The following is a 13195-nucleotide window of genomic DNA, read 5'->3' as shown; positions in this document are numbered from 1 at the left end:
CAGTGTTAATATGTAAATGGCCTGAGTCCAGAGCTGAGAGGGAGGGGATGGGGAAGCTTACAGGGAGGGGAGGGCGGGAGATATGGGAAATAAGGTCAGAGGCTAATAAGTCAAGCATTAAAATCTTAATGGCAGTAAACTAGACACTTTCTGAAGGATTAGGGTAATGCTGGCTACAAAGTTCGCACACATTAATCGTTGAATGCCCCTGGAGGCAGGGGAAGCATCAAACACAGCAGTGAATTTTAAAAAGTGGGGAAATCTGCCCAAGGTGACTGAGGATGATTTACATCCACATTTTATGGGAGAAGTACCAAGGTTAAAGATGTCTTATCACTAATTCCAGGGTTTAGTTTTCATGTAAGATCGGGAGGGGAGGGTACACTTTAATTTATAAAGGTGTCTAACAGTTGATAAGGAATGGAGGTAAGTCATGTACATACCTTACTGGATTTTAGTCTTGGGATGAAAACTGCCACAAAAACACCTACCTTTTTTACTCGGCCGTTTTTTTCCTCCTCCGGCCTCCACATGACAGGCGAGCACCAGAGAAATCAGCAGTATTTTCCAAGTCACGGAAATCATTTTTCCCCGTGGAATCATTTTAGATTAAGGTTCTCCAAAGAAAATTAATTCACAAAATAGCCCAGGTAAAATTATCTATCCATGGAGCGAGGTGAGCGCACGGCTGGACCTTCCCTCAGTGATCGTCTGCTCTTAATACCGTGGTAAACTGAATAATCGCTTCCACGTGCGTTCAGCCAGGCCCACAGGAAATATGACGGATCTGCAAAAATTACGGTCATAAGTTATAGACACATACGGCCTTATATAGGTTTATAACTGGGACTGTAAAAAACGCACTGACCGTAACGCCTCTAATATGCTACATACAATACGAGTCTGTTCAGTAAAAGTAGGCAACGCTAAATAGAAAACCTACCTGTAAATTCCCGGAGCGCAAAAAAGTACGGTGTTTCCGAGATATTAAAATATGGCTACATCCGCTGGGAAAAAAGTTATCTTTCAACAAAAATTATCAGATATCAGCTAACAAGTTCAACAGCGTCCCTATAAAAACATTTAGCTGTAAAACATGACTATATAGCTGTACTTGACTCGCTGTTTCCCTGTCCGCCTGTTCGGAGCAGACCCCGAACACTGAATTAAACTTCAAAGGAGCGCGCGCCTCACGAGTCGATCCAGCCACGTGCTCTCCATAGGGGAGCGACAGCTCTGGTCACCGGGGTTTATAAATATACGATGTTGCAGGATTCTTCACAATCTTATAACGAGTAAAAACAGTGTGTAAAATAAATAACTTAATACCTTCCATTAAACCTTTTTAAACCTTTTAAACCCACTTGAGCCACGAGTACTTGGAAATATACACAAACCCGATGTGTAATACACAAACGTGTCACACCAACATACAACTGTAAACAAACACAACACGTAATACCAACAATCACCCGTCCGTGACGGCACACAATCGGGTCCTGTTTCCAAGTTTATTTACTATGACATAATCCAAAGATATTTCATAATAGCTTAACAGTTTAATCAATCGACTGAGTGCCCTGGATTACACGGAATTAGGCTCAGATTTCTAGCGTCACACTGACGTTAGGTTTTGGTTCTAGTCCTTATTTCGTGGTTCGACTTGACCAGGTCAGTTAGGTATTTAGACACTCGGTAGGTCGAACCGAAGACTGTTCAAAGGCTATATAAGACCTAAGATTATATTNGGGGGGGGAGGCGGTAAGCGTTATAACCGAAAGTTGATCAACATTGCCCTGGACACATTAGCTTAGGTCCAAACATGAACAATTAACATGGAATGTAACGCATTGACTCTCATGTTTCTGTGTGAGTACAAACTGATGGATTGACTCTGCTGCCTCTAATATAGGCTGCTCTTGGCATTTTCCTGGTTGATGTTTTTTGTATTTAATCAGATTTGGGGAACTGTGGCTGTGAGGCGTAGCTAATACTTTCGGACAGATTTGTACCGTACCACAAACAGATTTTAGCCAGGATTCTGCTATAAGGAGAGGCGGTCTGAGGCGATTAATAATCTTTTAAGTTTATGAGTAACCAAAATCCAGAGGTATTGTTGCACGACTATAAAACTAACGTGTAAACTAGTTTGGCCTGGTCGTGAAAATTCCAGCAAAAACCGGAGAACCTAATGCTATCGGACTGAGTCGGCGATAATAGAAGACGTAGATTAGTTTGTAATGGGTAGATAAGAGCTAGGACCTTGGTAGTTGTGGGTAGGTTATGGGTAAATAAGGTAGGATTAAGGACCTCGGTAATTGTGGGTAGGTTATGGGTAGGTATAGGTTTGGGCTAGGACATCCGTAGTTGTGGGTAGGTTATGGGTAGGTAGATAAGGGCTAGGACCTCGGTAGTTGTGGGTAGGTTATGGGTAGGTAGGTTTGGACTAGGACCTCGGTAGTTGTTGGTAGGTTATGGGTAGGTAGATAAGGGCTAGGACCTCGGTAATTGTGGGTAGGTTATGGGTAGGTATAGGTTTGGGCTAGGACATCGGTAGTTGTGGGTAGGTTATGGGTAGGTAGATAAGGGCTAGGACATCGGTAGTTGTGGGTAGGCAGTGGCGGATCCAGAGACCTATCTGGGGGGGTTTCCAAATTGCCTGGGGGGGTTTCGAAATTTCGTGGGGGGGTTTCCATGTGGGGACAAATTGAGGAAAATGGGGAAAATACATGATTTTTAAAGAAAATTATCGGGGTGGGGGGGTTTCCTGAAGCCCATAAAACCCCTCTGGATCCGCCACTGGTAGGTTATGGGTAGGTAGATAAGGGCTAGGACCTCGGTAGTTGGTGTAGGTTATGGGTAGGTAGGTTTGGACTAGGACCTCGGTAGTTGTTGGTAGGTTATGGGTAGGTAGGTTTGGACTAGGACCTCGATAGTTGGTGAAGGTTATGGGTAGGTAGGTTTGGGCTAGAACCTCGGTAGTTGTGTGTAGGTTATGGGTAGATAAGGGCTAGGACCTCGGTAGTTGGTGAAGGTTATGGGTAGATAGGTTTGGGCTAGGACCTCGGTAGGGGTAAGTAATGGGTAGATAAGTTTGGACCAGAACCTCGGTAGGGGTTAGTAATGGGTAGATAAGTTTGGACTAGGACCTCGGTAGTTGTGGGTAAATAATGGGTAGATAAATTTGGACTAGGACCTCGGTAGTTGGGGGTAAATAATGAGTAGATAAGTTTGGACTAGGACCTCGGTAGTTGTGGGTAAATAATGGGTAGATAAGTTTGGACTAGGACCTCGGTAGTTGTAGGTAGGTAATGCTAGATGAGTTTGGGCTAGGACCTCGGTAGGTTTGGGCTTGGACCACCGTGGTAAGAATAGGTAATTGGTATATAAGTTTTGATTTGGACCTCGGTGGTTTCGGTAGGTATAGACAAACCAGTTCGGACTGGGACCTCGGTAGGTATGGTAAGTAATGGGTAGATAATTTTGGCTAATACCTCGGTGACAGGGGTATACATACCAAACACTAGACAGATGGGTATTACCACCAATAGCTACAGACAGATAGGTATTGTACCTGTATTAGACTATTTTTAACCATCACAATGGCGTTGGGAGGACGAAGTCACCGGGACATGAGACCACGTTACGTCACATGTCCGGATATTTATAGGATCAAGATAACGCAACACAATAAAACCGACTGCGGTGTAACTATGGTCAGTTAAATGCCTACTATTACACTTACTGCCGTATTACCCCATTCAATGTTTCATTTATTTTATCGCTAATAACTCCGTGGTAAAATGAAACCAGTGTTTAACAGGCAGAAAGTTGAATACAGTTTCCCGTTGACGGAACTTTTTGTCTGATCAGAGACGTATAAAACCAATGTACATAATCGTGTAGATAATCATTAAATCTGTCGGGTCCACCGGATATAGAATAAGTTGTAAGCGCAAGCAGTAGCATGTTAGTTTTATCTAGATAAATGTTCATTCCAAGTCGTTTGTTTTCCCATAATTAAATCATTGAATTGTTAGTCGCAGCACGGTAGTAAACGCCCCAGATAACACGGGAGCGCCGCCCGGGTTGTCACCCCTTGGGCGTTTATCCCTCCCAAAGTATAATGATCCTTATAAGGTATAGCTTAGTTTTGTGTTAACTTTTCTTGCAGTTTTTAAGTTTGATTGGTCAAGACAAACTTACACACATTTATTACCAGTATGTGAGACCCTTCTGTATCAATAGCGGTATAGGCCGAAGTATAGCATAGGTTAGAACTTCCCCGCTAAAGGTACAAGTGTAGATGAAATAATTGCAGTATGTTGGCAGACTTGGTCTTAAAATGATAATAATGTTTTGATACACAAGATACACTCAAGAGAAACAAGAAAGTAGTTTATCACGAAACTTAGATAAATTAACAAAACAAACCCGTCCCCAACCAGTTAAAAACAAACCCGTCCCCAACCAGTTAAAAACACATAAATGAAATATTCTCATTGCACATGACGACCTACCTGGATCATGTCAGAGAATGGATATTTTATAGAGCTGATGAATAAAAAATAATTTAAAAAGATATAGAGATTTATGTTTCTTAGCAGACAGAGGAACAGCCAATAATAAAACCAAATATCTTTTAAAACCAAAGTCAGCTTTAAACGTATTTCAGTGATATACACCACCCACTACCCCGTGGTCTGTACGTCCTTCAGGACAGATCGAAATCTCGCCGTTAATGACGTAAACAGTTGACGCTTTCTGTCTGAGTGTCACAACAGTTTATGTCATACTGTACAGATAGTTCTGGTCCAGAACTCCCGGGATTATTTCCGAGTATTTATCCCCATGTCTCCGTTGGTTAGCACGCGACTCACTACGCCACATTCTCAAAGTCAGATATCTCCATAATTGGAAACGATTTCTAAACTTTGTTTTATAAAAAGTATATTCTAGTAAGTATATTATTTACTTTTATGACGATGAAAACCCTTTTGCCCACAAACATATTCCAACACCATATCGCGAATCTGGAAGGCGCGCTTTTTCTCAAATAAACTGATATTTCGTGTTTACCCGTTGGACGTCATAAATGGTGTCCTGATCAGTGTGACTGGATACTTAAATAGTTTACTCGTTCAACGTCATCCACGGACTACCCTGTGTATACACATCAAACCAACGCAATATTGTTTGTTCCGAAGTGTTTAATAGGTAACACAAATAACACTAAGTAAGTAGTGTTACATTGTGCCTCCTATACTATAAGTGTTTTGTTGTAGGTCATTGGCGTATACGTTAATTGTGACTGGGCAGTATTGTGTTGTACTGTACCTCATGTACCCTCGCCCTAACATCGTGATACTCTCCTACTGTCCCCCATGTCCCATACGTCCACTTAGCCGGCCACGCCGAATTTTATCCACAAATGATACATTTGAAATGACTGACCACTCAAACAAGAATCGTTTAGTCCGTCTACACTATACTTTAAATAAAACATAAATGAGAGTTTCTCCGCCGGATTTCCTCACTCAATACTACTCACTGCTGTGAAGCTATCGGTGCCCGCACCATCAGGTACGCACATCCCATGATGGCGACGGACTCAAGGACTTCGGTTAAAGTAACATCCCAACGTAACTTTATACATTTGATTACCACCAACATTTGATCATTGATTGCTGATATCACGTACTGACACGGTATTCTAGTCTGAACGTGGCGGCTCCAGAGTTCTTAGGTGTTCATATTATGTCAATTGTTAAAAAAAAAACGGCTTATACAGATTACCATATTTTTCTTTCCGGGATACATGAGGCTAGAGGCTAACAAGACGAGTGAACGGTGGTAACGATAAATCAACTTTATATTTCTTCTCTTTACAAACTTACAACGGTATACAAAATTAAATGTTATGTATTTTATGAGGATACATCATGTGCTTATTTCTAAACAAAGATTTAGGGACTTTAACAGGCAACTTAGTTTCTCTTATCGTCCCTCGGCGGCGAACGGTGATTATCGTTCATTTGCCTCCTGTATCATAACCAGACTGCCTGTGACGTTGAATAACGAAAGACAAATGGTAAATCAGCCACCGTAGAAATGAGATCGACAGAGTAGCATTTTACTAACGTTGTATGCTATTGGTTTAAACAATATTTATTATTTATTACTTAAATTCATTTACAATACAATACAATCACATAAATTGAAAGGATCTGGCGACAAGATATAAAATCTTATATTAGGCCATCTCCTTCAGGTAACATTTAACAAACATTTATATTCTCTGACTGACCATAACTGTTTAACATATGTAACACACATTTTAACCTAATTAGTAAGAAAGAAAGAAATGAGAAATAAAGAGTTAAATTGTTAAGAGAGATAGAAGATAGAGATTTAGAAATTTGAGAGAGTGATGAGATTCCACTTCAACACCTAGAATCTGCCTGATGCCATAATGAACCTCTGGACTTGATTAAAAATTTCAATATTTTCTATTTGAGACAAATTTGGGTCACCTTGAAGCAATATATCAATATTTATGTTTATATTTAGCTCAGATATTGTATTAAGTCTATGTTGTCTATAGTTTGTACATTCTAATAAGAAATGAGATGCTGTCTCATTACTACCGCATTGACATAGGTTTGACTCAGCAACATGGTTTTTGCACAGATCATAATTTAAAAAGCTACAACCAAGACGAAGTCTTGTATGGAGTACCTGGGCCTTACGGTGGCCATTGAAATAATAGGACGGCTTTTTGATTTTATTCCGGCTTAAATATCTTACAAAACAAGGTTTAGACGGTGAATTTCTGGTTTCATCAGGAATTGCGTTCCATTCTCGTATGGCTGTAGGTAGGAACGAAGATTGGTAGGTATTAGTTTTACTGGATGGGGGATGCATATTTGAGTTTGACCTTAGTCTATAACCTTGAGAGGCACCAATACTTGGGGGTAGTATGTTCTGTAGATATGCAGGGGCATGCTTATGATACAGATTGTACAATGCTATCATTCTATGTTTATAACGTCTATATGATAAAGATTCCCATCCAGTTTCCCAAGTTATAGAATTAGTTGATGCAGATTTTGTTGCTCCTGTAACAATCCGGCCTGCCTCCATCTGTAGTTTTTCAATATCTTGATTGTCCTGTTGATTGCAATTTCCCCATACCATATCAGCATATTCTAACAACGGACGTATGTATGAGAAGTACATGATTTCAAGTGAATTCCTATCTAATTGAAATTTAAGTGCTCGCAAAATGTCTATTCTCTTCCACGCTTTAGTAAGTAAATTTGTGATATGCAGATGCCATTTACAATTTTCATGTATTGTTAGTCCAAGATGTGTGTGTTGTGTGCTATTGGACTGAACACAACGGCATGCTTGCATTTAAAGTAGAACTATTTTGATAAGTAAGTGTGGGTATCTGATGACCTTCAAACCCACATCTGTTGTAAAGGCACATTTACAAATGCCCGGCTAAATAAGTGTTTATTGTGTTCATTAGGATCTTCTGAAAACATGCACCATTCGTATTGTAGAAAGATTATGTATCACAACCAGTAAGTTTCTATGTGTAAACATGATCCGAATACAATCTTTTTACAAACCCAAAGAAAATGTTTAGAAAAAAATGCATCACTCGTCTGTTCAGTTTGGATTTTGAAAAAGGTTATGGAATCATTTAGTCATTGGGAATATGTCTGTGACTTTCCGTATCTTTTCCATTTATCAATTTGGGTAAACCATGAGATGCATTGTTTAAAACCGAAAATTGTCTGACACACGCGACCTTTAAAGTGAAAGTAGAAGCATCTAAGAATTTGTTTATGCTTTTGTGTAAAAACATCTGTATGTGAAATACCACTAAAAAGTAGCATGGATAACATAAAGCAACTGTTGTCAATGTGATTTATGATATAATACAGACTGTGTGTCCAGCAAAAACTCTGCTAAATTGAATACACTGTAGGTGGCCTGTAGTGTTGAGACCTCGCCATACGACACGCTTTATAGGGTAGAGAATATTCGGCACGGTATCGGGAACCCCGTCACTGAGCTGTCGACGCGACAATAACGACGCTATTGACTTACTGCTAACTCGTCTTACACATCTCAGTTTATCTGATGTTTATCAAAAATATAATTTGTTGAACTATACAGCGTTAAAGCGGGTCACCGACCCTGTGTTTGATAAAATATTCAACTCGGTGACACACATATCTCGTTTCACAGATCTATGGAAAGTATGTGGTTCCGTGTTTCGGTCTGGGCGCCGAACCCGAGGTGAATTGAAGAGGAAGACATTTAACGTCCGGCGCTCAGATTAATGACCTACACAGGAAGAGATATCAGCTATGTTGTCAACGCTATTTTTATGAGTCAACCAACACAGGAAGACCTTTGTCTGTGAATGACCATTTCTACAGTGTAGGTGTGTGGTCAACCCACAGTAGTGTAGAGTGTTACTATCGCTTGGTCAGTCTGTGATGTGCTTCTGTTTTCTCGGTAACTTCGTTAGTATACCAAACTATCTTGTCCAAACAGACATTGTCAAACTCTAGTACAACACATTAAACTTACAGTCACTTATTGTCAAACGCGATAGTGATTTGGAAGATACAATGTATGAATAAAAATGTAAAAAAAAATAAAAAAATTCTTTGATCAATCTTGATCTATCAGAGCGCTTGTCTCCACACTTAACACTGCCATGCCTCATACCAAGCTGAAGGAACGCGTTCGTTCTCTTTTTATGCCAACATTCTTAGAGAGGCGATCGGCGATATAAATATCGGTCTATAAATATATTCATGTAAACTATTTTGGAACATATTTTGTGGGAAAAAAACCACGACAAAAATCACAATGGAATATGATGAGGGTGAAATTGTGAGTGTGACTTAATGGCCGGTTGACAATATCTTTGCTGAGTTTTGAAGCAAGATTTTCTGGCTCCTATGCGAACAATTTGTTTTAGTTTTCAAATGAAGCTGCATGTATTGAATAGCTTATTAGAACCGACTTAAAAACATTGTCAATTCCGTCATTTTCACTTTTAGATGTATCGACGACGTGTTGTCTTTAAATATCAAGAAATTCATTGACCACTTCGATCGTGTACCCTCCTGACCTTGACCACTTCGATCGTGTACCCTCCTGACCCAGACCACTTCGATCGTGTACCCTCCTGACCTTGACCACTTCGATCGTATACCCTCCTGAACTTGACCACTTCGATCGTGTACCCTCCTGAACTTGAAATCAAGGTCATTAATACTCTTCTCAGCTATTAGCTTTCCTCAATCTTAGCTTACAACAGGATCGACAAGGACGGTTTAATTTCTAAGCTGAAAATAAGATTGACTGTTCCCATTTGCCGATTTTCGTGACACTTTCTGCTGAACAAACATACGTCGCCGTTAACACACAATAACAATGGAAAGGACACGTTACCGGAACTCTCCAGAAATTTCCGTTGCAGATGTTTTGGAAATGTTCTTCAGATTAAGACTAAAACTGATTGTTTGTGATGTCAGATTTGAGGCAGTATTAGCTGTGTGCATCAGGAGCTCGACTACACTTCTTTGCCCCGCGTTCATACTCGTCCAAATGGTAAATCTTTCTTTCATAAAATTGAGTTCTCTTCATCACTGTTCTCCTCTCCCCACTGTTCTATCGTCTTTGGTGACGTATCATCCACCACTGTCCTATCATGCTTGGTGACATATCATACACCACTGGCCTATCATGCTTGGTGACGTATCATCCACCTCTGTCCTATCATGTTTGGTGACGTATCATCCACCACTGTTCTATCATGCTTGGTGACATATCATCCCCCACTGTCCTATCATGTTTGGTGACGTATCATCCACCACTGTTCTATCATGCTTGGTGACATATCATCCACCCCTGTCCTATCATGTTTGGTGACGTATCATCCTCCACTGTCCTATCATGCTTGGTGACGGATCATCCACCACTGTCCGATCATGCTTGGTGACGTATCATCCACCTCTGTCCTATCATGTTTGGTGACGTATCATCCTCCACTGTCCTATCATGCTTGGTGACAGATCATCCACCACTGTCCTATCATGCCTGGTGACATATCATCCACCACTGTCCTATCATCCTTGGTGACGTATCATCCACCACTGTTCTATCATGCTTGGTGACATATCATCCACCCCTGTCCTATCATGTTTGGTGACGTATCATCCTCCACTGTCCTATCATGTTTGGTGACATATCATCCACCACTGTCCTATCATGTTTGGTGACATATCATCCGCCTCTGTCCTATCATGCTTGGTGACATATCATACACCACTGGCCTATCATGCTTGGTGACGTATCATCCCCCACTGTCCTATCATGCTTGGTGACAGATCATCCACCACTGTCCTATCATGTTTGGTTACATATCATCCACCACTGTCCTATCATCCTTGGTGACGTATCATCCACCACTGGCCTATCATGCTTGGTGACATATCATACACCACTGGCCTATCATGCTTGGTGACGTATCATCTACCACTGTCCTATCATGCTTGATGATGCACTAGCATACGTGGCGATACGTCACCAAGCATGATAGGACCGTGGTGGATGATATGTCACCAAGCATTATAGGACAGTGGTGGATGATATGTCACCAGGCATGATAGGACAGTGGTGGATGATATGTCACCAAGCTTGATAGGACAGTGGTGGATGATACGACACCAAGCATGATAGGACAGTGGTGACGTATCATCCACCACTGTCCTATCATGCTTGATGATGCACTAGCATACGTGGCGATACAGTCTTGCCTTGTTCTGTAAGTCCTAACAAATTTGTAAATTTTGTTTATATTTGACTACAGAGTTGTGAGTTGGTCTCAGTATGAGGTGATATCAGTACAGTTGCCTCTTATGACATGCAGGGGGTTACATCAAGTGACGTGTGTGTGGTGACAGGCGGATGTGACGTGTGTGTGGTGACAGGCGGAGGTGACGTGTGCTGACCCTCTCTGTCGTCATCACAGCCGGTAGAACTCCGTGTCCGATGATGCCCGGCTGACGTTGGTGTTACGTTTTGGGTGGGCTACCGGCTGTCTGTAATACAAAGAAATTACATAAATTTTACTGAAGATGCTGTCATTGCATGCTATGAACCACCAATCGGGTTCTGAACTCGAGCATTTATTTTATAAAATATCTGAAGATAATCATTTTGAATCCCAAGACTTGCCGTGTTTGATTTCAGTTTGAGCTTAAGCTTGATACAACAGAAACCTTCTATAGGCAGACACAAAATAACACATACCCGTAATCGTTACATGAAATATACATATCTGGCGGGGTTTTTTTCTTGGTATTTTTTCTGGAATGCAATTAAGAGCGTGAAATTTTCAAAAATACACAAAATATCAACTTAAACTATGAAATGTAACAAGTTTCGTGAGCCTGTATCTTAAGTTTTACCATCCAGGTACCTTTATTACATACGATATCATAAATATTTGATCTGGCTGAACTGTAGGATAGACAAAGATCAGAAACAGTTATAAATGCATGCTGGAGGGGGAGTCTCCAGCAAGAAAGGTGCGGTTCAATGCTGTTTATTTATTGTCTGTAATATTAGAACGAGTAGACTTTTTCTCGAGACTCACATTTGTACGTATCTGCTGAAGGTATTCTCTCTCGGACAGGATAACGAGGGATTCAATTAGCCACGGTCATGCTGGGATGTGATTCGGTTTAAATATAAATATATCAGTATCGCTCCGCTAGTGAGATATCGCCCAATTTAAACCTTCCTCAGCCATGGACCTCCTAGGGCAAACTTTAAATATAAACCTGTAGCTATACAGGAAAGACACAAATGAGGCAAACATCAACGTTACACTTTTGTTCATTGTTAAAAAATATATTTCTCCAGGTAATCAAAGCATGTACCACTGGGCCAGACACAATAAAACAATACGTACCCAGGTCAATACAAAAACAGTAAACGAGTCAAAAAGTACATGACATAACAACACACAAATCAACTTGAAATCATGCAGGTCCTACGTAAGCATGACTTTTGTATATGGCACCCATCATCATGTCTCAAATACAAGCTCACCGGGGTAATGATTGTGGATCAACTTTGAAACAAGGTCGTACTTTGACGTGTACGCATTGACATTGGGTTGAAAATGAACGTTTTCTGGACGTTAGAACCACGTATGTACAGCTTGATTTCTACATGGAAACACGTTGTTCAGACGTCAGAAACTGCCGTAGTATGGACGTCAGAAATTAGAGTGGAAACAAGGACAACCTACTGTTCACAGCACTCAGGGTACCGAGCCCGGTCTGAGATTGCCAGACTAGCCTAAAACACAACGTAGAAGAAGTAGCCGTTGCAGGCAACCTCTTGGTTAGCTTATTAGCTTTGTCACGGAATCAGCCGTTTGATCGATCTGTCTGACCGGCCTTTGCCTCCTTATATGTGTCAGTGCATCCTATAAGTATCCAGTTTATTTGCATTACTAAAACATTTACTTTAAAAGGAAAACACATCTTACAATGTATACAGCATAAACAATCTTTATCGGTAGGATATTAAAATGTTTAAAACTATTTCTTTTACCACAAACCAACGAATCAAAACTAATTATCTGAATTAATTATCATATAACAGGAGAGCATGACCAGACCGGAATTAGAACCCGGGACTCGGAACTCTACACGGGTTCTCTAACTGATTGAGCTACCTAGTTGCCGGCGATCGACACAGTCCTGTTTCGTTTATTGAACGTTAGTCCAATGGAAATAAATCAAAATACAGACATGTACAATAAATTTTGGATCGGACATACGGGCACGAGTCGAAGCAAAAGCCTCGATTTATAAAATTCAAATCCAACTTAAATCTAACGTTGAAGTGCCTGCTGGGAAAGAAATGAAAAATGCGGCCAAGTTTAATGGCCCCTATCGTGATCTCGCTGGGAAATGTTCTAATTTCTAGTGTGATATGATGATCGATGTTTTTGAATTGGTCCATTACTGTGTCTTGTTGTTTTATTGTCACTACCCCGGTTCTCGGTATGAGGACGTGACATTACTTGGATCTGACCTAGATTTACATGGCGGGTGTCGTCAATGGAACAGAAGACGCCTACCCT

The 13195-nt window shown here is 40.7% G+C and overlaps 1 protein-coding gene across 1 annotated transcript in view; it reads right to left on the bottom strand.

Annotated features, from left to right (window-relative positions):
* The window catches only part of LOC110462590, a 129938-nt gene extending 128814 nt beyond the window's left edge, over positions 1-1124 (bottom strand). The window contains exons 1-2 of the mRNA XM_021516601.1: positions 944-1124; positions 492-787 (exon numbers count right to left, since the gene is read on the bottom strand). Coding sequence (XP_021372276.1) covers positions 492-603 — 112 coding nt within the window. The 5' untranslated portion in view covers positions 604-787; positions 944-1124. The remainder of the gene's footprint in view (positions 1-491; positions 788-943) is intronic.
* Between the last annotated feature and the right edge of the window lie 12071 nt (positions 1125-13195).

Source organism: Mizuhopecten yessoensis, unplaced genomic scaffold (genome assembly GCF_002113885.1).
Source record: "Mizuhopecten yessoensis strain PY_sf001 unplaced genomic scaffold, ASM211388v2 scaffold10809, whole genome shotgun sequence".
In the NCBI taxonomy this organism is placed as follows: Eukaryota; Metazoa; Mollusca; class Bivalvia; order Pectinida; family Pectinidae; genus Mizuhopecten; species Mizuhopecten yessoensis.
The sequence above is the reverse complement of the archived record's forward strand: the minus strand, read 5'-3'. Positions and strand labels throughout refer to the sequence as shown.